Below are 25678 nucleotides of genomic sequence, written 5' to 3'. Positions count from 1 at the left end.
GCAAAGAGGAGGTCGTCGTCAAGTTCGGACGCCAGAGACCGTGCGGGTCCATCGGGGCGGAGGAAGGGGAGGACTGCTCGCCGGCCCGCTCCCTTGGTGGGGGGAAGATTGGCGGCGGCGGCGGCCGGAGATTTGTTTTTCAGAAACGCCACGTTCTCTTAGCCTCGCGGGCGATCCTGCTGCTGTCGCCAAAGCCGAGAGCTCCGGTTGCCATGGACCATGGCAGGTGTCCATCCAGACTCCGAATCGGCCTTCTCTTGCTCTCTGGTGTCCTCTGCTGACTGAAGAATGTAGTCTGATAGAGCAGGGGCGTCATGCCATTGCCATGCCATTTGTCTTGCGCAGTCCACCGAGCAGCGGCATGCTTCTAATGATGACGCCCGCGCTATCAGTGGACTGAATCTACAGCTGCAACCAATTGCTGTACATCAGAGCGCGGCGGCATGATTCTGATGATGATGCCATCCTCATCTATCTTCTCTTGTCTTGAGCCATGCAGCTTGACCAGCGAAGCTCGAGCCGCTGGAGCAGCACGCGTGCGCTTGGAAGGCCAGTTAGCTGCGACGCTTGCTGTCTATCTTGGAAGAAGAAAGCCTCGCTGCGGGCCGCGGGTGGCGCAGCGCCATGGATGCAGTCGGGCCGGGAGCAAGGATACGGAGGTGGGAAGCGGCGGGAACGCGGCGGCGCCGTGGCTAGCCGGGGCACGAAGCGGAGGCGGCGCTTGTGGACGGCGTCGCGGGAGTCGGGGGTGGACGGTATTTCAATTACCGTCCACCCCTTTGGCCCTGGAAACCGTTCGATGAGACATGTGCGGTCTGGATCGGCCGTAGTCGGGGGTCTGACTTGGTCGTTTCCAGTTTCGGGAGCCGGAGGTCGGGCGCGCCATCACGGCAGGATGGCGAGCGGCGGAGCTCGCCGGCGGTCATGCTAGCTGCTCGAGGACGCTGGCACTCCCGCCGCCGCGTCCTTTGGAAGATGCCCGGAAGGGCCATCGTCGACCACGGCCGGAGCAGCGACCTACTGACCTACATGTTGATCAAGACAATCGGCGTGCCATGGTGCCCCGTGCCGTGGAAGCCGGCATGCCTCGGCGTCCGTGGCCGCCATAACCCGCGAGCTTTGCTCCTCTTATTTAACAATCGACGCTGCAATCGCGCAACCCAATTCTTCATTCATTTCAGAATTCCTTCGTTTCAAAACGAGCAATGCTCAGATTGTCCTGCATCATTCCAAAGGCTTATCGAGTTTCCTCAGTAGTGCTCTTCTCTTCTGCGAGCTCAACGACACAGGACTTGGGGTGAGGTAGGCAGGAAACGAACAAGGGCGTCTCTGTCTTTCCCAGTTCCCTGCCCCTCCTTCACCCATCACTTGGTCTCTGTGAATCTCAACTCTGAAGCAACTCAAGAGGCAAGTACATGACAAAGCTGCTATCAGTTCACATAGTCAGGAACTCAGGATATGTTTGGAGGGCAGGCCGCAGCTAATTTGGCTCTGAATTTCCAGTTGCAGCCATTTTTTTCAGCAGAATATTCAGCAAAGGCATGGTTCCCATGATGAATCCATTGTCGTCTTCCCTGATCTCGATCAATCTAGAGTGAATACTAGCGCTGAATCAGACGCCTTGCTGGGTCGCACGATCTCTAGCCACCAGAGCAAAACACCGATGAGCACCGTCGCATGATGTGGCGGGAAGCGGCGGCGAAGTGGCCGGAGCACCAAGCTGCGGCGGCGGCGCTCGTGTAGGGCCTGCCGGCCAGGGTCACGGGTGGACGGTATTTCATTTGCCGTCCACCCCTTAGGTCATCAACGCCGTTCGATCAGACATTTGAGGCCTGGATTATACAGGATCCCACTCTGACTTGGTCGTTTCTGGTCTCGGGAGCTGGAGGTCGGGCGCAGCGCAATGCGCCAGCATGGCGAGCGCCGACCGCCGAGCGGCGGAGCTCGACGCCGGCACGGCAGTGCAGCCGCCGCGTCCATTCGACGGAAGCCTGGCAGGGGGCATAGTCGACGACGACAGCCGGCGCAACCCTAAGATCCGGTTTTGAGTAGCCATAATGCCATATTGTCACTGTCGCTTGCCTTTGATTCGCTGGTGCCCCCAACGAGTACCAGCATTCCAGCAACATGGTAAGGCGTTCAGCAAGCCGGCCAAGGGAACATGTATGTGAAGGCGCTTGCACCCACGGAAGATCCTCGGGCGGCGGCCGTGGCGGACCTGGACGACGCGGCGAGGCGCGCTTGGGCCCGTGCGCCGGTGGGTGCGCTGCCGTTGTGCCGTGCCCGCGCGTGCTGGCGGAATATCCCCGGCCGGTCTTTCACCCCGTTCGGCTGGTGGGGTGGGGGCTGCTCGCAGCAGCAGCCAGCAGCAGCGACCAGCGCGCAGCAGCCTAGCAGCCGCACCTCCCCCTCCTAGCAGCCTAGTAGCCGAACGGCAGCAGCAGCCCGCACCAGCCGGAAGCAGCCCCCACCCCACCAGCCGAACGGGGTGTTTGTCGATGGCAGCATGGGGGCCACCAGCGTGACACAAAGGAGGAAAAGCGAAGGAGGCGGACGCCGGGCGCGGCCGAAACGCGACGACGCTGTGGCGAGTCGCAGCGCGGCGCAGAGGATGCCGCCGGCCGTTTCCGGCGACACCCAGGGGCGGTCGTCGGTGTGTGGCCACCTCTGCTGCATGGAAGATGGAGGCCGCCTGCAGAGCCGCCGGAGTAGTGGGGAAGGTCGCAAGGGACGGCCGGAGCGCGGCGGACGGTATTTCAGATACCGACCGGGTGGACGGTAATCGAAATACCGACCGCCCCTCGATTTTTTTTAATTTTAATATAAATTTTTAATGTAAATATAGAATAATATTTTAGATTACAGAAATTTTAAAAATATATTTCTATCATCTATCCAGTGGATAAAATTTAAATTTCGTCTACCCACTGGACGAAATCTAGTAATTTCGTCTGTTTGGTAGACGAAATATACATTTGCATGACGAAATCTATATGCAACCCCGACCCGCTCTACGACGTGGAGTGGAACAACGGCACCAGCTTCTACTTCGACTCCTCCACCTGCCGCGTCGAGCGGTTCCCCGTCGGCGTGCTGCCGCCCTGGTGGCTCTCCGGGGGCGGCGCCGAGTACATGGGCCGCGGCGTCACCGGCGGGATCGAGTGTCACGTCTGGGGCAAGGCCGGGTTCATCGTCTACTACGAGGAGGCCACCACGGGCCGGCCCGTGCGGTGGAACTTCATCGACGGTAAGCAGCCAGCCAGCCATGGCCGTGCGTGCTCGCTGTCGCGAGTCGCGACCATGCCAATTGGGCGTAGCCGCTACGGCATAGGCCATGAACAATTCTTGGACTCGATTTATCACGAACCAGTGTAGTCAATTGTGGAGGAGGAGCACCTGCACTGCACCTGGCATTCGCTAACAATCAAACGCATTGGCTTGGAGCCTGCAGTGACGGGGATCGAGCAGTTCGTGATGAGATTCGAGCCCGGCGTGGCGCTGGAGGACGACGCACAGTGGCAGGCGCCCGCGCACTGCTTCCCGGACGACGACGACGAAGAAGAAGAACAAGGGGAGCGCAACGATCATGTCGCAAGCAGCAGCGAGGAGGCGGTCTGGGATGGGCTTGAGGCGGCCAGCAGGATACTCAGGAAGCTTGCAGGCGCTGCAGCAACGTCTTGATTGTGTTAGTACTTAGTACGCGACATATATATACAAGTATATCTAATGTTGTTCCTGTCAAAAACATTAGATATATGCTCGGAGATGCATGTGTCGTGTGTACCAGTGTGTAATCTGTGCACGAAGGAATAATGAGAGGCACATCTAGAAAGCTGGTTTTAGTTGCTTCAGCACAAAGATGCAGCTTTCAGGACCAAGCATGCTGTTATTTGGAAGCCCTGATCCGAGTTGTGGTTCAGGTCAGTAAATTGTGAAACCGCGCTTTGTGCTTCCGTTTTCATGCCTCATACACCACCTTGATTTCAGAATATGACCACAACTCAAAATTGCATGAGCCTGACAAATGTGAACCCAAGCAGGTAAACGAAAAGACTCCGAAAGTTCAGTACAGGTGCTTCAACTTATTGGCTGTGTTTAGTTGTAAAATCTCTCTCCAAACTTCACTATTCACCTATCACATCAAATCTTTTGTCTCATGCTTAGAGTACTAAATGTAGGTAATAAAAAAACTAATTGCATAGTTTTGATGTATGTTGCGAGTAAGGTTGGAAATAGCGGGCTATGAAGTTTAGCGGTAATCTTCTCTAAAAGCTATAAAATAGCTATAGCGAAGCTATAGCGGGCTATAGCGAAAGCTAAATCATTTAGCGGAATGATAAAATAATAAATAATCTCATACAAATTATAAGTATCGTTGGTCTAACACCTAAATTTTGAGTCTAACACATCTCTTAACTACCCAACAGTACCCAATTGACATTTAACGCTGCTAAGTCTCACAAAAACCTATTTAGCGGACATTTAGCATGGCTAAATCTCATAAAACCTCCTTTAGCGGATATAGCGAACAAATGTTGTATAGCATAGCGGTAGATCTCCTAAAAAGCTATTAGCGGCCTATAGCGAGGCTATAGCGGGCTATTTCCAACCATGGTTGCGAGACGAATCTTTTGAGCCTAGTTAGCCTATAGTAGGACAATATTTACCACAAACAAACGAAAAGTGCTACAATGTACTACAGTATACGATGTGACCCTTTTTACCACCTTTTTGCGGATATAAACACAGCAGTAGGAGCAGATAGCAGTAGGATCATTGCCAGTTTGTCGAGAACTGAGATATGGCTAAGATTGGTTGATTGTCTGCTTCTTAACTCAGAGATCTAAGCTGCTCGGCAGAATAACAAAGTAACAATCTGAAGAGCATCATAAAACAATGAGCACCGAATTCAAAATGGTGATCGAGATATGCACAGATCGTATTCAGAACCAAATTCAAATGGTGATCGGGATATACACAGATTGAATCATGCCAAGAACCAAATTAGAATATGACCATCAAGCAAACAAATCTCAGCAATGTGAGATTCAACTTATTCACCACAATGTATTGCAGAATACGCATCTGTATTTCTCCCAAAACGAACTCCAAACATCAAAATAGTATTTCCAGCAACTCAATCCATAGCTACCAATAGTTCTTATCAATAGCTACCAATATTTCTTACCGAGATCTACTAGATAGGTAGATTGCATCGCGATATCCACATTACGCATCCAGGAGAGGAGGCACACACAACTCAGAAGGCAGGCTCTGCAGCCCTCAGATCCTACGAGTGGACGATCTGGGGTTGATCCTCCTCTCCTTGACGGCCAGCGACACGGTGCCGGACGCGGTAGAGGCCTTCTTCATCTCCTTGCTGCTCCTGAGGGAGGACCTGGGCCCCAAGCCTCCGGCGCGGCCCGTGGCGAAGTCCGCGGCCGGCATGGACCTCCTGACGGACTCGGCGCCGGTGGTGGCGTAGGCCTTCTTGGCGACGCGGCGCTTGGACAGCTCGACGGCGACGCAGGGGTCCTCGGCCATCGCCTCCGGGTCCAGCGCCGCGGACGCGGGCTCCTCGTAGTAGGGGAAGCCGTGCTTGCGCTTGAGGCGCTCGTCGCGGCGCGCCGAGTAGAGGTCGTAGAGCCTGCCGCGCACGAAGAGCGGGCCCGCGGCCGGCGTGCCCGCGGCACTGGCCACCGCGGCGAGGTTGAGCGCCACCAGCTCGTCGTGGGCGTCGGCGCCGGCGGAGAGGAGATCCCCCTTCTCGGCGGACCCCGCCGCCGCCGGGGGCGTCGACCGCGCCGCGGCGGGGAGGAGGTTCTCCTTCCCGGCCGCGGCCGGCGCTCTCGGCGGGGGCGACGCCTCGGCGGCGGGGAAGTCGAGCTTAGCGCGCGTCGGGGGCGTGAGCGCCGCCGCGGCGGCCGTGGGCGCGCGCGCCGGGCCGGGCTCGAAGCGGGCCGGCGACGGGAGCGCGGAGATGGAGGCGCGCATGGGGCTCGGCTCGAGGCGGACCGGGGACGGGATCGCGCAGATGGACGCGCGCATCGGGGCCGCCGCCTTCTTCATCGACCCTGGGAAGTTGGCAAGGAACGCGCGTCAGATCCACCCATCATCGCAACGAAACCAACCGGCGCACGAAGGGGGAGGGTAGGGGATCGGAGGGATCCGTACCTGGCGGCGTCTTCACGGAGGAGGCCGGAACCAGCGGCGGGCGCGGCACGCGGTGCGGGCGCGGGCGGAGGCGGCGAGGGGAGACGGTGAGCGGCGGGCGACGGTCCATGGGTCGGTGGGTCGCGCGGCCTCTCCCTCTCCCCCTCGGGTTTAGAACTTGGGAAGACGAGACGAGGCGAGACGAGGAGGTTTTTAAGCGGCGGCGCGGCCGGCGGGGCGCTGGCTCGTCCTACAACGGTCGACTCGGCTCTCCGCCCCTTTTCGAATTGGTCCTGCGTCAGCCGTTGACGTGTCCGTTTCTCACGGCACCTGGGAGGCTGGGACGCCGTCACTACCGCGTGGGCCCTCCAGGGAGGGGAGGCGGCGTGGCATGCGCGGGGGCCGTCGATTTGGGCGGAGGCGCGCTTTATGGTATGGTAATTAATCACGGCGATTTATTATGGTGATGATGGTGGTGGTGGGTCTGCCGTGGTTATTATGGTAACCGCAACGCTTATTTTCTGCATTGAGTGCTTTCTTTTGAAAATCTCCCCTGCCCAAATGTAGCAGGGAGCAATTGTGCATTAACCGTTTCTTTTGTCTTCATGTAATTATCAGTCCATTTTATTTTGTTTTCTTTCTTTTTCCATCTCAACGTCGGAATCTTCTTTTCTGCTTACACAAGTTTTGTAGTATATCAAACGAGACCTATGCCTCTGCGCGTGTGGTGGTTTCTGCCGATCATACTACGTCAAGACCAAAGTCGTGCAAGAAAGCTGCATCAAGCAAGACACTTAACATACAAGAGACGCGTGCGCCGCGCGCGTGGCTGTTTCTGCTGAGCCCAGTCCGAGCTACCTGTATCCGTGCACCTGTGGTTTCCCCCTTCCTTTTGCCGCAACAAAATTTGCATGGCATGAAAAGGCATTATTGTTTTTCAGCATATTAAAGTGATCCATGTTAAGTACAGCAATAGAAAGCACACTGTAAGACTGCACCGAGGCCGAAACGATAAAACTCCACGGCCCAAAGTCAAAATGATTCCTGGGTCGTCGGAATGTTCACTAAAAAATTATACAACAGTCTATAAACCATTCCCCTCAACAACCTAACATGAGATGCTATATATGCCAGCTCCACAATTTATCCTTCATTACAATTTTATATCTTGGCTCGCTGTGCAACAAGGTAGTTAAACCTCTATATACACTACTTTTACAAAAGGTGACAAGGGGTGGGGACGCCTGGAAATAATAAATGAATAACGTCGTCTACAATCAGCAAAACTGTGGATCTGTAGGTTCAGACCATCCTCTAACCCCAGCTTGGTTGTGTGAAATCTTCGAAAGCAATGCCACTTGCCTCCGCTAGAACGAGAATCTAGAAAAGAATGAATTCGGTGTGGTTGTGCCATCTGACAACGCAGCAGTTTGTGAAGAAGCCACACTTGACAAGACACCTTGCTGGCACTTCTTGAGCTGTCAAGTTTCAAGCAGGAAATGTCAAACTCCTATTCAAATTGACATGAATAGAACTGAGGCTGTAAGGCACACTAGATGTAGTATACCATGTTGAAACAAGTAACCATGCAAAAAAGAAAAGAAAAGAAAAGAAAAGCGTCAGCAGCAATAAAAAACTTCTACGAGTACCTCGTCAGGACTGAATTGTAGTAATGTCGCAACCACAGGCAGCAAAGCCCCCACTTCCCCTGTGACAAAAGAAATCACATTAATGTTTCACATCATCTGTTAATACTCACATATAGCAACTACAGACACTAGACAGTTTTAATTACCTGTTTCAAGAAGCTTTAGAATCACATTCTTGAGATATGTCATATCTATTCCTTCTCGCTTTTGTGATCTCTCCATATTGCGAAGCTCAGTTTTCAACATTGCTTCCTACAGTAAAGAATGTCAAATCCATAACCAATAACTCTTCTAGTTTCAGTTTAATCATGACACAAGATATATTTAAGTGCAAGATTACAGACACCAAAAATGCTAAAAAAGATTAGCATCGGAGTAACTTGAAAACACACAGGACCAAAATAAACTGACATTATAAAGTGAAGCGCTTGTTGTTAGAAAGATCTTGTGGTGAAAACAAGGGGACGAAATCAGCATCTTAACTGGATCTTGTTTCTTAAATCTAAATATCAATTATCTAAAAAAACTGTTATCTTAGTTTCTAGCGCACCTAAGGTGAATTCCACGAACTCTTATCAGTACAAACCATTAAATGTGGCAAATAACTGAAAGCACTACATGCTTATTTGTGTTCAAGCAAAGTTCAAAAACTTCCCCTTGGATAATAAAGGGGTGAGCACTAATGTGCACATGCTTTAACTCATGTAACACCCCGCTCCAAAATCTACTTATGGTCTAGCTCCTCACGTGGAACGGGCCCGCATACGCATAGCACCTCTCTTATACTTTCGTCTTCGCCCAAAGGTGCTATGTTTGGAAAGACAAGGAATATAAGCTGGTCCTCACCCCTTAAACTTCCAAGGTGGTACTAAGCCACCACAGCCACAACTAGGCCACATGGGCCAACTACTACTACTATGAAATATTGGGCTGGGGTATCACAACTCGTTCAGTGCCTCAATGCCTCATTTAAATTTCCAAGTACTAGATCTGCAGCGCCTGGTATTCCAGAAAACAAGGGATATTATAGAGCTTATGGCATGAGACTAAGACTCTAGTACACTACTCGATCCAATACAGTAGCAACTAAAATTCAAACCCATTTTTCACAGCAATAGCAACATGGCCAAGTATCCAAATTATTTATACTGGAGCAAAAAAAAAAATCAGCATCAGCTGGAATGTAGAAGAACAATAGCAACCGCAATGCTAGTGTACATGTCAATTAGCTAAATAGGCTTAGCAAAGCTACTTCAGATTCTAGGAATAACGACCGGAAATTATGAGTTGGCACGGATATTACACAGTATGGTTCTTTCGTTGAAGAAATCTTGGTAAATAGAATCAAATCTATTCCTAACTGACATTCCCTGACTAGAAATGTCAGATACGGAATGGCCAGATCACACACCTATTCAAAGTTATGCAACTAATAAAAAGTGTCAATAACTCAAAATTTCAAATGACCCACCTGTTGATCATGAAGACGGTTTTCACGCTCGAGCTCCTCAATTTCTTGCTGAAAAAAGAAAGGAAAACAAAATCTTATCCACTTGACAGCACAACTGGGAAGAATGTGACGGAATCCTGCTAAGCTGGTAACTTACTTGAAGCGCTAAGATATGCCTCTGTGACTGAGCCAATTCTTCTTCTCGTTGTGCTTGTTGCCGAGCAAGAAGCTGAAAATGTAGGCATGGAGTATAAGTTGACAATCTTTCTCATAAAAGTAAATTCATTCGGTCAGTGTATCAATAATCAAGAAAGTGTTCCAGTTTGAATAAATAGTTGAAAATTTTCGTACAAAATCAGAAGAGTGCAAAATACAGTGTACAAGAATTCAAACATGTCCTATTTTAGACTAACACCATAGCTAAAATATCAATTAATTCCAGTTGCAACATTTTATATGTATTTCCTATTTCTTTCTTCAGGAAATTGGGAAAGTACCAGAATTTGCTGCTCAGCCAATTCAACACTCATTGTATCCTTGGCCGGTCCTGCAAATATAAGCCACTGACAATTAGTGACAAAAAAAAAGCTATTCAACTAAGAAGAATACAAGAGAGAATGGACAATGAAACATGATATTGGCACAACAAAATTACCTTGACTCTGGCAATCATTGTTGCTAACCTGTGACGTCAACACAATAATATTATCAACATTATCTCAAAATAATAGCTCTTATTTTAAATTTTGCAGAATAAAAGGTATCATAAGGGAAGAGAATTCTGCAATACAATGGTGAGCGTAGTTATTAGGACCTTGTTTTGATGCAATGTTTTTTAAGAGTTTCTGAAGAATGCTAGTATGCTACAGTTCTGCAGAATACTCTGGTATTGGAAAACTAGATATGCTCCGTTAAGTTTGTAACAGATCTTTTAATTCTGGAAACCTCAGTATTGCTTAAAATGCAGTCTTTCGGAGTTCACAAAGTCCATCCGTGGCCTCTTTTTCCAAAGCATGGTATTGTATCTCTCTGATTTCTAAAACCATTTTTCTTGATACCACATTTATCTAAACTATAACATCCAAATAGGCCCAAGTGTTTTTGTCATCATATTCTTGATTTGAAGTGGCAGCTGGTATATATTCCCTCCATAAGTAAATTTAAGATGTTTTGTACATCAACACGGTCCCCAGTATGGAGCTTTGACCACTATCTTGCTATAGATACTAAATAAATGAATAAAGGTAGCAATGAGTGGGTTAAGCTAAATGACTTACTGGTGGTTTAGCCTCTAAAGAACGGTGAAGATCCCTGTTTTCCTTGAGGAGTTTAGCTATCTCTCGTTCTTTGTCTTCGATCATTCTATCAGCGATATCACGGAATGATTGATGCTCTTCCTAAAAACCCAAGCATATATTAAAATCCTGGGTCGAAAGCATAATAAGGGCATGCAGATAGCATGAGCAATGTCTAGGAAGAAACCTTCAATTTCTCGTATTTTAGTGTCATCTCCCCTAAATTCTTTTGAAGTTCATCATCAACATGGCCATTGCTTTGAGCTTTTAAAGACTCACATTTCACTGCACCATCCACATTCATAATTTTGGTCACCATTTCCCATCAAAAGAAAGGACATATTTCTGAAGTAAATAGAATTAGCATCTTACATCTCCAGTTTTCCTCTACACTTGCCATGTTTTTCTCCCACGATTCTTTTTCTGTGATGAAATTAGAAGAAACAGAATCTAACTTCTTCATTATATTCTTTAGCTTTTTCTCAGCATCAGCAAGAGCCATATCTCTGAATGAAAATAAAAAGTAAAGAGTGAACACTTGGCAAAATAAAAACTCACAAGCAAAGGTTGATGGAATGACATATAACATAATGCATCAGCTAACAGGTTTTTTGATGTGAACAACAGTAAGTTAACAACAGAGTACAATAGTAATAACATGCATAGTCTGCTTGTTTGCTACAACGTATACTGCTTTGCTAGTGATCTCCAGGCAATAGTTAAAGTTAAGAGAACTGCAGCTACTGCCTACTGCAGATAGCATATTTGACAACTAAGCTGGAGGTTCATGTGAAGCACATCAAGCGCTGATGGAAGACTATCAGATTTCATTGCAGAGCAGAAAGTTAAGTGCTCCTACCTTGCCTCTATCTCATCGCAATGTCTGGATTGCGCTTCTTGAAGATCATGGATTGCTTTATCTCGTTCTGCTAAAGCAGCTGCCACCTCCTTTTCGGCTTCCTTGATTGAAAGCAATATCAATCAATTATACCAGTACGAATCTTCAGTTGCATCAAATATCTAGATAAAAGGATGGCATACCCTTATTGCCTCTTCATGTTCTTTAACCAAATCTGAACTTTTAGCTGCATTAAGCTCAGCATCCTTCTTTTGTAGAAGTGCATGTGCCCGGACCTTGTACGCAGAAAATTCACTTTCCAGTCGACTAATCTGCGAAGTTTGAAAGGCTTAATTTGATTGCAGCACATGCCATATATTTCAATTTAAAAATTTTCAATGAAAACAAGTCGACTATTCGAATGTATTCCCCAGGCTTAAAAATAATCATCTGGGTGCCATGTCATGTTTTTCACAAGCGAGTTTTCTAACTGAAAAGGTAGAAGGCATCTTTTTAAGGAAAATATACATAACACAAATATGCAATTCAGTGTTGCAATATTAAGTCAATGAGTTCAGACTATAAAAGAATTCCCTGTTTTTATTCATCCTGCATCTGTACTCCAATGTCCCTACTCCAACCTCAGCATAGAAGCTCGTGATACTAATGGACAGAAAACACAATGCACATGAAATGATCAAAGATTTGCATGTATAGAATATTGCTGTCACCTAGATAAAAACAAGCTATCATGACTATAATGTAGTGACAGTAAATAATGTGTAGTTTCGCCACCTAATACAACTTATAACCTGGAGACGAGGGCTACAATTAAAAGGATGGAAAGAAGGTTCTTCCCATCCACTACCTTACCTGATACTGTGTACAACGAGCAGGGAATGAAAATTTTAAAAAGTGGCACCAAGGAATGAACTATATGAACTCTTCTAGCTGTGCAGGGCCTAGACATAAATGAGCCATGCAAAACTTGTAATAAAAATACCAGGGAAGTTCAGCTTGCTTCATGTTCACCAAGTTTAAGCTCATTATACCAATATACCTCTTGTTTTGCTGCCATTAGATCAGAATCTTTGGTTTGTAACAACTGATTTTGTGTTGATAACTCTAACTCCAATTGACCTGCAGAATATCCAAACATGTTTGTAGATGTATCAATGTTGCACCAAAATCAAAACAGGAAGTCCTAGCAAACTTACTTTTAACTTTGGCAGATTCTATTTCAGATTTAAGGCATGCATTCTCTGATGCTTCCAGCTTTGACCTAAGAGATTCACAAGTAGCCTCCCAGCTTTGCCTTTCTCTTTCCTGAGTAATTATAGAAGTTAGACATCACAAGTGATCTGCTACCAAGCACAAGCAAGAGCTGTTCAACAGTTGTCTCGACTAAAATTAATATTATTCTAGTGATGGAGTGGTAAAATAGAAGACAAGCTAACAGTAATGCCTTGCTTTTACTGGAATCAGTCACTTCTCAAATCAACTGATTGCGCTGCAAATTAGTGAATTATGCGGCAAGCCCATATACAAGACAAGAACTGAATAAAGCAAGGAATATGTAGAAATATGATTGCATGTAAGGAACATGTGACAGTAAATTAAATTATGTGAGGCCTACAAGCTGTAAAAACTTATTAAACTTCAGGTTACCGTAATCTACTAAAAAATGACCACATGTTCTGTCCACTCTGAACAATGGGCAGAGTTTCTAAGTAACAAAGTCTTTTTATTCAGCATTTCTTGTGCTGTAATGCAGCCTCAAATGCTACCAAGCAGTAAGCTCATCAATCTAAAATTCATCATAGCTTATATGAAACTCAGCATTAGAAGTACTGCTGTTCATATGTCTTCTTTTTTTTTGCGAGGATATGTCTGCCAATTTGAATTTGGCATTTATGACAAGGGATGCTCAACTTTTGTGCAACAATGGTATGTAATAGCACAAATTAGAGAAACATACATGTTTATCCTTTAGAAGAGCAAGCTCTCCTTTAACCTCCTCCAGAGAAGCTCTAAGCCGGGCAGCTTCACCAGTTGACGCTGCTTCGATTTCAGCTATTTCTGAGTCTTTCTCTGTTAGCACCGCCTGCGAAAGTATAATTATATGCAAAAATTCCAGGTAACTTTGGTTGTTTACTATTCACCATTTATTCCCATCATACTGAGATCAATCTGTTCAGCATACTTTGCCAACAATAAAGCAGACCAAGGAAATGGTGATATGACAAAGCATTTAGCCAAAATCCAATAGCTTAACACAGATTAAAACTAAATGACCATGAAATTATGATTATATAATGATGCTATTTTCTGGATCCATTACCTGTAGAGACTGTATGGTTTCAGATGCCTTCATCCTTTCTGCAGAAACTTCAGCTAGCTGTACCTGCAAGCTTTCTAATTGCTGAGGACAAATATGAAGCTAGGTTAGATTACAGTCTTTTTTTTTTGCAAAATCATGCTTTCGAAATTGAATTCCTGAATTTCTCTCTTACCTTCTGATGCTTAGCAGTGAGCTCTGAAATTGTTGCCATCCTCTTATCTTCAGCAGATTGAAGGGATCCTTGAACTTTCTCTAGCAACTTTACAAACATCACATCAGTCACTTGTGTATTTGTTACATAAATAAATAAGCTAACACTATTATATTAAGAGTTCTGAAGATTTGACAAAAATGTCACCAGTTTAGCTCAGAAGAAAAGATAATTGCTAGGACCAAATACATCAAGATTCCATCATACAGCATATATATTAGACTGTTCAAATGAGCAATAATCTCTTACAATTTCACTTGCTTATTTCAGCTTAAACATATAAACCAACATTTTGGAAAGAAGTAACTGAATTCACTCAGTCAATGTCATCCTAATGCTAGCTAGACCTATATCCCCCTTCCGCTCTCCATATTAGCACCAGATAGGCAGATAGAAGATATTGGTACCCGCCTAAAGCCATAATAGAATTTTTAGGATTTCAACTACATGCCCTGCAACTCTTTAATCTTCTTAGACCATGCATTTTCCACTTTTAAAGGCCATCAAACAAAAAAAATGACAAAAACCATTACATAAATATTGCATACCTGCTCTTTTTCAAGCACTGATTGTTGCAGTTTCTCGAGGGAATTGTTTCTGGCCTCCAAGGCAAGACGTGTCTCGTCGAGGTTAGCTCTCAACCTAAACATAGTTAGCATTCAGCCATTCACTTTTAAGATGTATAGTATGTTAAATTAACATGTTGTGGAAGTCTACATGAAAGGACAGCAAAAGTGATTTGCATCAGCAATTGAGGAGCTACAGGTATAAATATAATGGAGGACCTTTTATCCAACATAGTCAGGTTTCATATAACTATACCACTCAAGTCCACCAACCCCAAGGAAGGGAAGATGGCATACACATTGTACAATTACATTAATAAAGTCACATACTTGCTGTTCACTGTCCGCAACTGCTGCCTTTCAACATCCATTGACCGTAAGGCCTCGCTAGCCTGTTGACGAGCACGTTCCAGTTCCTGTTGTGCCACTAATTGCAGAGAAGCAGCCTGCTCAACCTTCTGATTGACTTCATTAAATCGAGCTTCCAGATCATCTTTTTCCTGTAAATGTGTTGGAAGAGACACTAAAACTCAACTGCTTCTTGTTTCACATGATTTAAAAATTTAGCATGTGACGGCAATACATTGATATGTGACATTCATGACACATGAGAAACATGCAGAAAGAGTCAATTACACCATGCTAATCATTGAATCAAATCTTAATTAGTTTGTTTTCAACATAGGTGCAGATAGGGCAGCAGAAAATTTCCCTATTTAAGGAGAAGACCAAAGCAGCAAACTATTAAAAGATCTACTATTCTCAAGCTAATGTGCAGATAGGACAGCTGAAAAGTTGATTGCTACCTTTTGTATATCTTGTATACGTTGTTTTGCACGCTTGTGAAGCCTCTGGAACTTAGTGTCCAGCTCAACATATTTGTCGTCACGTTCTTTAAGTTCCTTTCCCATTTTCTGTTCAGCTACATGCATGGAACTAATGATGAATTATATTCTGAAACAAAGAACAAAACAATAGCAGCAAGGACAAGGTTGTATGACAGATTATAATGATATAACAAGGTGTACTCTGGTTAAGCTAAGATACAGCAATTCGAGAAATAAATTCATAAAAGTAATCATGCACGTGTTTAAGATGTGATTGGCTCAGAACTGTAATAAAACATACATAGGGGAAGCTCTGCCAAACGGCAGTGATTCTTTGAACTAAACTAGATGCTGGGAGCTGAAAAAAAAACTAGCTTCTCCTGATTCACTTCCCACCCAGAATCACTTACTCCATAGAGTTTATCCTAGAGAAACACTTTCTGCCACAGGATCACTAGATGCCAGTAAATACGCTACAGCTAGCATTGTCTGTAACAACGGTCCAGCACTTCCAAGTAAATAAGGTTAACTTTCATACGAACCCGTTTTTCACCTGCATATTTCTGCTAAAAGAGGCCTGCCTGTTGGGGTATTTGTTACATTGTTACTTATGTAATTAATGACTAATCAGTGTATGCTGATCAGAGAAACCTCATGCCTACCAGTTCTCGACGAATCCGCTCCTCTGTAAAATGCGATTTTTCTAAAACCAACAATAACCTGGCCATTGTGATTGGTATGCTAGTTTGCCAACTTGTATTTTATAATCACAGGCATACATTAGAAGGAGAAATTATTCCAATAGGCCTAACAGACAAGTTCAATAGCATATCTGCAGCCTACATTATGCTGGATGAATCAAATTGTTAGCAAGATAGGTCTTACTGACACACAATGAAGTTTTGCCCCTGGTGGTACATACAGAGAGATTTTCAGTTTACAAGCAAAGACATTTTGTCACTCGCAATGTGGTGAACTAGTAAGGAAAGCAGGATAAAACATGAGCTTAAGACATAAGCTTATCAAAAGTGAGAGTCGTTACAAGTTCACCAGTGTTCGGTGGCCGACTACACTTCATCAGCGAAGGCTCAAGGGCAGTGGCGGCTAACCTTGGGAGAGCTTGGCGGTGAGCTCCTGGACCTTGCCGTCGGCCTCGGCGTAGGCCACGTTGACGTGCTCCAGGGCCTTCTCCGTGGCCTCTCGCGTCAGCCGCTGCTCCTGCACCTCCCTGGTCAGCTTCTCCACCTGCTCCTTCAAGCCTCTGACGAGCTCCGAGCCCTCGTCCGCACCGCCCGCCGGCTGGGCGCCGGCAATTTGGGACCTAAGGTACTCGTTCTGGAGGTCGACCTCCATGACCTGCCGCGCGAGCTCCTCCTCCTCCTCGGGGTGGGCCCGCGCCGTCGCCTCGCCGCCGCCGCTAGCCGGGCTGCCCTCCCCCACCGGCACTTCCTGCACCGGCGGCGCCCTCTCTTCTTCAGCCGGCGCAGACTCCGCTGCCTCCGCCGCCTCTTCACCTTGGTTCCGCATCGGCGCGGCGCTCTCCTCGGGATCCATCTCGCCGAGCCGGATCCAAATCTGGTCCGCTCGCTGGGATTGGACCGGGACTCGGGCCGCATTTTTTGCTTTCTGATCCTTCTCGTAAAAGATTTTCACAAATAGACCCATAGCGAAAACGAATTGCGTCTTTGGACCCAAGGGGTCGGCGCCATACCTCGTGGCGCCGAGGTAACACGTCTCGGCGCCATGAGTCATGGTGTCGAGATATTTGTCACTGAGCTAATGTGGCGTCGACGTGGCAGCTACCTCGGCGTCATAACCGGTGGGCGCCGAGCTCAGCGCCAGCTGCTGCGGCGCTGAGGTGCTCAGCTCTGCAAGCCTCGAGAGATGGGCTGCCCGGCGCGCTAGCAGCTGTCCAACACTTTATTGCATTTGTGTTACGAATTAATATATGTGCTCGATCAAGTACTGAATTTGACTAGTTTCTGATATCGATTCATCAGAGCTTTAGCATCCAATGCTTATTCCTTCTTGACTTTTTAAGAGCAGCCACAGCGTGAGTGAAAAGCTAGGAGAGAGAAATTTCTAAGCCTCGATTTTGCCACTGGAGCTGCCGATGCTTAATCAGTACAAGCATCGAAAGTGTGGTAATTAAACTAACATGTCCTTTTTCATGCACCTATATGGTTGCATGCACATCTTTTAATTGAAAAAGACCTAAAAATAATGCACAATTAAAATGGTTGGGTCCACTCTCAATCTAGGATGCCTTATATTTGATGACAAATTTTGAATATCAGAATGCCTTATATTTGATGACAGAGGAAATATGTAGAGGTATATTTAATGCTATAAAAACTGTAGAAAGGTTAAGAATACCCTTACAATTGATTAGATGCTAGTATCTCACAAGCCAAGTTAATCAAATACATATGCGGTAGAAGGAAAAAGACTAATACAAGAATAAGTGAGCAAACATTTGGAGTACTTTTCTCGAGTCCGCACACAGGACCGCATGTCAAACTAGTATATGGATATGCGTCTTGGTGAAAGCTCCAGGCGTAGGGCCAAAACATAGAAAAACTGAGAAATGCATGTGGCGTCATGTGACACAGTACTTGCGTTGGGCAGCTGCTAGCGTGCCGGTGGTGCAGTGCCATCGCTCGAGGAGCATCTAGGCGCCGCAGCAGCTGGCGCCGAGCTCGGTGCCACCGGTTATGGAGCAGAGGTAGCTGTCATGTCGACGCCACATCAGCACAGTGGCAAATATCTCGGCGCCATGACTCACAGCGCCGAGACGTGTTATCTCGGCGCCACGAGCCATGGCGTCGACCCCTTGGGTCCAAAGACGCAATTCGTTTTGCTGAGGATCTATTTGTGAAAATCTTTTGCGAGAAAGGTTAGAAAACAAAAAATGTGGGGACCCGGGAGGGGTTTGCGTCAAATTGAGGGCGAGGCGGGAAGAGATTATGGTTTAGAAGGAGAATGAAGCAGCGCGATCTCGGCCGGGCTCAGCGGAGGGGGAGAAGAGAGGCAGGGACGGCCGCCGTCGGTGGCAAGGAGGGGAGGGCCAGAGGGGAGACGAGGAAGAGGAGCTGGATCGCGGCCGTGCCACGTTGGCTGACAGGTGGGCCCTAAGATCAGGCGGCACTGTGACAGTGGTGTGAGATGTCTGCGACGGTTACAACTCGGACTCGGAGAAAGGACGGGAATCTCACGAGTCCCGAGGTCAACTCCAATTTCAAGTTTGAAGTTCATCTTAAAAAAATTTCAAGTTGAAGTACAGTAACTTAAAAAAATATCAAATTTTAAAAGGAGAGGGAGGTCGATTTCATTAGCGTCGGTTGCAGAATACGTTGTTTTCATGTCTTCATTCGCTTATACTAGTATAGAGTTTTTTTAGTACGTAAACATTAAATAATTTTGTATCAACAATATAAAAATGCACAAAAGAAAAGAAACAATATCCTTGGTGTCGGCCAGTACTACCATTGTTGCATGCTGTATCCAACCAAAGCCTTTTTAGAGATCTCCCTGGATCTCACACATGTCATATAAGAAGTGTGCCATTGCTTTTTAATAAAAGAATGTGGCCGCATTTACAAGCCATCCTCCCCAAAAGGGGAAAGAGAACAAATGTCCCACTTAAATTGATTAATTGAAATCTTGAATTGATTAGCTGAAATCGAAGGACATAAAAGAAAATGCGCGGGCTAGGAACAATAATAGGTTGAATAACGTTGGTGAGTGATATGGTACCAGCAGCAAATGATGGGCTGCCTGCCGATGTTCAAAGCTTTCGGAGAATCTACTAAACCCAAGACATTGGAGGATGACGCTGCCAAGGCAGGCACACGGCACCAACCTGACGACCTGAATTCTTACGCAACAACTCTTCCCGTCTATCACAATTCACAAACGGCATCTCGGACTTTCTAATTTTTACAGATGATTCCATTTTGCTCTAAATTTTATTTTATCAAAATAGGGGACATACAATGAGTATAGAATGTGTCTGCACATATGCTGAGTTTGTATATTATAGGGGCTAGCGTGTATTTGGCACGGTTCATGAGAAGCCTTAGTGCAGCTGGGCAGTGTCCTTGTGGAAGAGCTAGCGGAATAGAGTTCAAATCCTGGTTCCACATATCTGGAGTAGTTAAAATTGAAATTATTAGGGTCTGTTTGGAGTAGTTAAAATTGAGTAACTTTAGCACATATTAGCACTCATGCACATACTAAAATTTTTTAAGTCTTGATTAAAGTTTAGCCCACTCCATTAGCACTCCCATTTGAAAAATTTAGTGCTAAAGTTAAAAACTTTCGTCCATTCACACCCCATCAGCATGGATCCAAACAGGATCTTAAATAAAGTGTTTTAAACATAATCCGTGTTTAATCCAAATTAACGATAAATTGCTCAAACAGATACATTTAATTACCCATAGCTCCAACCGAAAGAAACTTTTTTGCATTGATTCTTATTGTCTTCACTTTGGCCATGTAGCACTTACTGCTTCATGTACCTAAACATTCACAAGAAAAACAGTTTGAAAACGTATACGCACTGCAAATCATGGCTCTCGACTAATGATAGCCTCTGCTGATGGTTTCGATCAAATCGAAAAAGGAGGCTAGTTTCGATTCCTTGGAGGAAGCTGACGAGCAGGAGGTGGCGAGGCGAAGCTGTCGTCGTGGGCGAACGTGCAAATACATCCAAAATAGGAGGAGCGACGTGGGAAAGCGCCCCGCGTCCTCCTCTCCCTCCCTCGCTTCCCTCCCACCCCCCACCACCGGACCCAACCAAACCCACCACCACCACCACCTGCCCCGCGATTCGCAGCCCGATTAACCCGGAAGGGAGGAAGGAAGGAGGAGCCCGCCGCCGGTGGGATCGCCGGTCACTCGCGCGCGCGCGACCCCTCGGGCCGAATCCCCGACACACGGCGGGCGTTGGAGGAGGAGCCGAGGATGTCGCTGTCGCCGTCGCTGTCGGGCGACGATGTGGAGGTGGAGGAGGAAGAGGAGGACGAGGGCGTCGACGGCTACCGCAAGGGCGGCTACCACGCCGTCCGCCCCGGGGACCAGTTCGCCGCCGGCCGCTACGTCGCCCAGCGGAAGCTCGGGTGGGGCAACTTCTCCACCGTCTGGCTCGCCTTCGACGTCCAATCACAGGTACGCGCCCTCCCGCCCCTTTCATCCTCGCCACCACCCTGATCCGCCCGAGATCGCGGCAGCTCCCCGCGCTCCCCGGCGATCGAGGGGAAGCCAAAGATCGCCCGCCTTCGCATCCGCGATACCCTGCCCTCCGCCTCGTAATGCGATTGCCCGCCTAGATGGCTAGATCTCGTGCTTTGAAGATTACCTCTGCACATGATATCGATCGCTTGATCGGATCACAAGGGTCACTGCAGCCTCGCGGGGTTGGCGCGCGCGCGCCCTGCCCGTGGGCCCCATGCGAGGGGAATGGGCATGGGATTGGGATTGCGACAGGGCTGGCGGGCGAGCTGGCGGATTTTTGTAGGCTTCGTTTCGCTAGACTAGGGGGATTAAATTTGTCTGTTTCCCCATTTGGGAGTTGGGTTCATCCGTTTGCCGCTGCCATTTGGGAAAAAACTCTTCCTTGACCAAGCAATCAGGTGGGTTCAGGTCTTACACGCTGGAGCGGAATTGTGCCAAATTGAAGTTTCCATTTATTTTCTAGTACAATACAAAAAGAAATTCGGTTGTTAGTACTGGGGGGCAACTCTTTTAATGCTTCTCTTTTCTAAAAATCTGGATTACATTTAACTATAACATGTTTGTAATTATTGCTCTGGATAGGGTGGTCTCTTTAACAAGAGCTATGAAATTGAACAAAAGGAATTAACCATTGTTGTAACAAATTGTACTCTTTTTCTCTGCAGAAATACGTGGCCCTCAAGATCCAAAAGAGTGCGCCTGAGTTTGCACAGGCTGCTCTTCATGAAATCGAGTTCCTGTCAGAAATCACAAAGAGGGATCCATCGAATTGCAAATGTATCATCCAGCTGATAGATCACTTCAAGCACACGGGACCCAACGGGCAACACATCTGTCTCATCTTTGAGTTCCTTGGAGATAGCTTGCTCAAGCTGGTACAGTACAACCGGTACAAAGGCATTGGATTTGATAGGGTGAAGCGAATATGCAAATCGATTTTGGTAGGTCTTGATTACTTGCACAGTGAGCTTGGCATCATCCATTCGGATTTGAAGCTTGAGAATGTTCTCCTCGTCTCAACGATTGATCCCTCGAAGGACCCCATTCGCTCTGGGCTTAAACCTAACCTTGAGAGACCTGAGGGGAATCCTAATAACGGAGAAGTTGGTCTGAACCCGATCGAGAAGAAATTAAAGATGAGAGCAAGGAGGGTACTTGCAAAGCTTGCCGAGAAAAGAAAATCAGTTGCGGAATCTTCGCGTTCAGAAAGGACCTTGGATGGGATTGATCTAACATGCAAAATTGTGGACTTTGGGAATGCTTGTTGGGCTGACAAGCAATTTACAGATTTTATTCAGACAAGGCAGTATCGGGCGCCAGAGATCATCCTAGGTGCGGGATACTCGTTTTCTGTTGACATGTGGTCATTTGCTTGTATTGCTTTCGAGCTCGCAACTGGAGAAATGCTATTTACACCCAAGGAAGGCCATGGATACAGTGAAGATGAGGTACATATCAGATTCCTCATGAGCCTAGCTATTGTGTTGATCTTCGAGTTAGCTTCAATTTTACAGTGCATTTCCACTAGAGATTTGTCCAATTTAATGAAGTGAAATTGTGAAAAAGTAACCATCGACTTGGACGCACATGATGTCATCCATAAGACGAGTATATGTCTAACATCAGACAGTAGTCATAGTCAACATGACTATGCTTAGCATTAGAATTTGGAGCTGGGCAAACAATTCTATTACTCCTGTTTACCTCGAACATTACCAACAAATTATATGTGCACCCAAAAATTATGAAGGGAATGGTTTTTTCTTCAAGCCTTCAAGTGATTAAAAATTACTAGTGGTCTCAACTTTGAATATTGGATTAATCTACAACATTCCGAAGTGCAGTTCTTATATATGAACTGAAATTTTAGTTGCATTTGGTGAACACTAGGAGGATGAGCGCGACGCCTTGAAAATTTTAGTTGATTATTAGCTTGGTTATCTTAAGTTAACTTCACTGAGGACCGAAGGTTTGTCATTGTAGGATCACTTGGCTTTAATGATGGAGCTACTTGGCAAAATGCCAAAAAAGGTAACGTGCCACATTGTCTCTATACCAATCCTTGATTTCTGAAATACCAAACTAACCTGTATATATATATTTTTTAAAATGAGTTCAGATTGCCACCATGGGAACACGATCAAAGGAGTATTTTGACCGCCATGGAGATCTAAAGCGGATAAGAAGGCTGAAAATGTCATCTATTGAACGCATCCTTGTCGACAAATACAAAACTTCTGAATCTGATGCCCGGGAATTTGCCAAATTTCTTTGCCCGTTACTTGACTTTGCACCAGAGAAGAGACCGACAGCTGCAGAGTGCCTAAAGCATCCATGGCTTCAATATAATGAGGATAAAAATTTTGGATCTGTTAACAATAATGATGCCAAGAACATTGATCTGGCCCAAAGTACAGGGACCAGCCGCAACTGTACAAATATTGATGCGACTTGCAAAAAAGGGAGCATATCTGGAAGTTGTGACAAGACTGCTGATGCGAAATACAACACCAGTAGCAGTACCAACAATTCTTCCATTAATACTGATGTGCAGCCCAATATCGGAAGCATTGCCAATAGACTTGCCAAAAATGTTGATGTAAATCTGAACATTGGATCCATCGGTAACAGAGATGCCAAGAATTCTGATACAAAGCCCAACGTTGGAAACATAGCCAACAGCGATGCCAAAAGCTCTAGTGTAAATCTGGACACAGGTACCATCACCAACAGAAATTCCAAAACTATTGATATGAAGACCAACACTGGCAGCATCTCCAGCAGTGATGACAAGAGCAGTAATGTGGACAGTACCACTTCCAGTGTTGTCAACAGAGATGTGAAGCGCAGCATCAGAAGTGTTGTCAATTCTTATATCAAGAATTTTGATGCGAAGTGCAACACTGGAAGCACTGCTAGAAGTGATGCCAGAAACTCGGATACGAAACCCAACACTAGAAGTGTTGCCACTGCTGATGATGCCAAGTGTGTGGACGTAAAACCAATCAGCGGGAGTGTTAAGAGCAATGATGTCATCAATGCTAATGTAAAATCCAACACTGGAATTGTTGCAAACAGTGATGCCCAGAACACCGATGTACAGACTAACACTGGAAGTGTTGTTAGCAGCGAAGATAACAGTGTTGACACAAAACCAAATATTGGTAGGGTTGCTGCAAGTATACAGAGGTTAGAGAGCAGCATGAGTAAAGTGCAAATTGGGAGATACCGGTGACACATCACACGCTAGTGCTGAGTGCTGACCAAATACCTGGTTTCATTGGCTTGGATATATGTTCATTGTGGAGAGGCACATTCTTTTGCATTAGATTTCTACTATTGATTTGATTGCTGAAGATAATAACTACTTATCCAGAGCCAACCTTCCTCAAGACTGAGGACCTGGCAGGTACCAGCTGGCGCTCTTGTATATCTCTATTCCTGCTAACTGTAAAAAGTTTTGTATTTGCCCACAGAATTTACACGGAGGTATATATTTCCCATACATACTCTGGAACAGCTTGTATTAATGCTCACAGATTGACACACTCAAAATTACATAGCATTCTTTTGGACATTTTAGTGGGTAATTAAGAATGCCTGTTCGGAAATATATGTGAGTGTGAAGTAGTTGCAGAATTTGCTGAAAAAAGTAGTTGCAGAAGATTGCTGTCCATATTATGGCGCATGCACTGGAAAGGGAGTGATATACTCTGACCAGTCACACAGCATTACTCTCTTGTTTCTGCTGATATTCTGCTCTCAGCAAAAAAGAGATTGGGCCTGTGTTCTGTGACACGGATCGGCATTTTTTTTCTGAGCAGTGGTTGACATTTTTGTTCAGTTTCTTGGTTTGAGATTGCTTGTAAAAAGTGGGACGAGGTGTTGTATAAAACTATTCTTTAATGTTCATTTTGTAATGAACAATCATATCATGGAGTTTTGCGGTTGATGTCTCTGAACTACTTTACTAAGTTGGAACGTTGTTAATTGTTATATGCCTATTAAAAGCATGTGAACCGTGAAATAATTATCAACTTTTCTAGAACGATAAATATATGCGTACCTATTCTCCGTTGATTCAAAAATTGTGAAGCCAATTTTATTATCTTCTTTGTTTACACGATGTGTATAGTGCACCTACATATTATCGTCCGATATTATCCCGCAAAATTTTAACTTAAGACTTTACTTGTGTATGGATAAAACAAAACAAATAAATTTATTAAGGGGTAAATTAGATAAAATAACATAGTTTAGAGGGTAAATTGAATCAAGAAATAGTTTAGGGAGTTATTTGGACTTCGAAGATACTTGAAGGAAGTAATCTGGATTTTTAATGAATATAAACTTCATCAACAATATCGTCATTGGGTGCCATTTAGACAGTTTGCAGACGAGTCATTCACCGACACATCTATTATATTATAATGAGTAACATGTATATCTGTATTAAATATAATATTTGTTTGTACGTAGTGGCCGTTGACATTGAATGTAACCTCCAGCTAAAGCGCTATTTGGTTAATCCCGTAACATTCAGTTTAATCTCCAGCTAAAGCGCTATTCGGTTAATCCCTTCCCTAAGGGCGCTATTTGGTTAATCCCTTCCCTAAGGGATTGAGGGAGACCTGGATTATTGGGGATTTAATCCCTCCTAACACCTTCCACCTTTAGTCCCTTCAAACAGAATAACTACCAAAGAAATTTACTTTCCGCATATATCCTCCATCCCAAAATATGTGTAGCTTTAGACTTTTCAAACATATTAAGGAGGTCTAAATTCCCTTTCATTTATTTGGTCCGCACGCCTAGGGATGAAAATGATAGGGAACGGTCGGCAGCGGTATTACAATACGGAAAACAAAAGCGGTCGGGTTGGAATTTTTCTATATCTATGAAACTAATAAAATCAAATACGGTATAAAATGACTATAAAAATAATTGTAAATGACAAATTTTATATTTTAAAAAAATAGGAACGGTACCATAATACAGAATACAATGTCGGTCGGTACGGAAATTTCCCGTCCCGCTTTCATCCCTACACACGGCCACTAACACTTCCATTACCACGAGCATTCTGTCAAATGTATTTACATGCAATCAA

General features: G+C 45.6%; 4 protein-coding genes across 6 annotated transcripts; 2 read left to right on the top strand and 2 right to left on the bottom strand.

Annotated features, from left to right (window-relative positions):
• Positions 1-2979: 2979 nt before the first annotated feature.
• Positions 2980-3961, top strand: LOC120695487 (uncharacterized protein At4g14100-like). Its single transcript, XM_039978722.1, has 2 exons — positions 2980-3247; positions 3452-3961. The coding sequence occupies exons 1-2, from the start codon at positions 2980-2982 to the stop codon at positions 3679-3681; spliced, it is 498 nt and encodes a 165-aa protein (XP_039834656.1). The 3' UTR covers positions 3682-3961.
• A 1057-nt stretch (positions 3962-5018) lies between these two features.
• LOC120687682 (atherin-like) lies at positions 5019-6310 on the bottom strand. Its single transcript, XM_039969715.1, has 2 exons — positions 6175-6310; positions 5019-6074 (listed from the first exon to the last, which is right to left on the bottom strand). Exons 1-2 carry the CDS (start codon positions 6281-6283, stop codon positions 5284-5286), a joined length of 900 nt encoding a protein of 299 aa, XP_039825649.1. The 5' UTR covers positions 6284-6310; the 3' UTR covers positions 5019-5283.
• Positions 6311-7067: 757 nt separating this feature from the next.
• Positions 7068-18346, bottom strand: LOC120687657 (protein GRIP-like). 2 transcript variants are annotated; one of them, XM_039969689.1, is made up of 22 exons: positions 18252-18346; positions 16440-16928; positions 15310-15425; positions 14834-15003; positions 14486-14579; positions 13899-13985; positions 13727-13807; positions 13364-13489; positions 12603-12711; positions 12446-12525; positions 11589-11717; positions 11407-11507; positions 10920-11053; positions 10735-10832; positions 10530-10649; positions 9908-9935; positions 9750-9799; positions 9410-9481; positions 9274-9321; positions 7949-8054; positions 7803-7861; positions 7068-7631 (listed from the first exon to the last, which is right to left on the bottom strand). In XM_039969689.1, the coding sequence occupies exons 2-22, from the start codon at positions 16882-16884 to the stop codon at positions 7521-7523; spliced, it is 2364 nt and encodes a 787-aa protein (XP_039825623.1). In that variant the 5' UTR covers positions 16885-16928; positions 18252-18346; the 3' UTR covers positions 7068-7520. The 2 variants fall into 2 exon arrangements, with proteins under 2 accessions (XP_039825623.1, XP_039825626.1); XM_039969692.1 differs by lacking the exon at positions 18252-18346 and having other exon boundaries at positions 15310-15439; positions 16440-16876.
• A 1749-nt stretch (positions 18347-20095) lies between these two features.
• Positions 20096-24520, top strand: LOC120687670 (serine/threonine-protein kinase SRPK-like). 2 transcript variants are annotated; one of them, XR_005680805.1, is made up of 5 exons: positions 20096-20502; positions 21234-22016; positions 22552-22599; positions 22688-23977; positions 24045-24520. XR_005680805.1 is itself a non-coding variant. In XM_039969700.1 (4 exons), the coding sequence occupies exons 1-4, from the start codon at positions 20299-20301 to the stop codon at positions 23801-23803; spliced, it is 2151 nt and encodes a 716-aa protein (XP_039825634.1). In that variant the 5' UTR covers positions 20096-20298; the 3' UTR covers positions 23804-24520. The 2 variants fall into 2 exon arrangements, 1 of the variants encoding a protein (XP_039825634.1); XM_039969700.1 differs by having other exon boundaries at positions 22688-24520.
• Positions 24521-25678: the final 1158 nt, after the last annotated feature.

The sequence above is a fragment of the Panicum virgatum genome, chromosome 2K, assembly GCF_016808335.1.
Source record: "Panicum virgatum strain AP13 chromosome 2K, P.virgatum_v5, whole genome shotgun sequence".
Lineage (NCBI taxonomy): Eukaryota > Viridiplantae > Streptophyta > Magnoliopsida > Poales > Poaceae > Panicum > Panicum virgatum.
The sequence above is the reverse complement of the archived record's forward strand: the minus strand, read 5'-3'. Positions and strand labels throughout refer to the sequence as shown.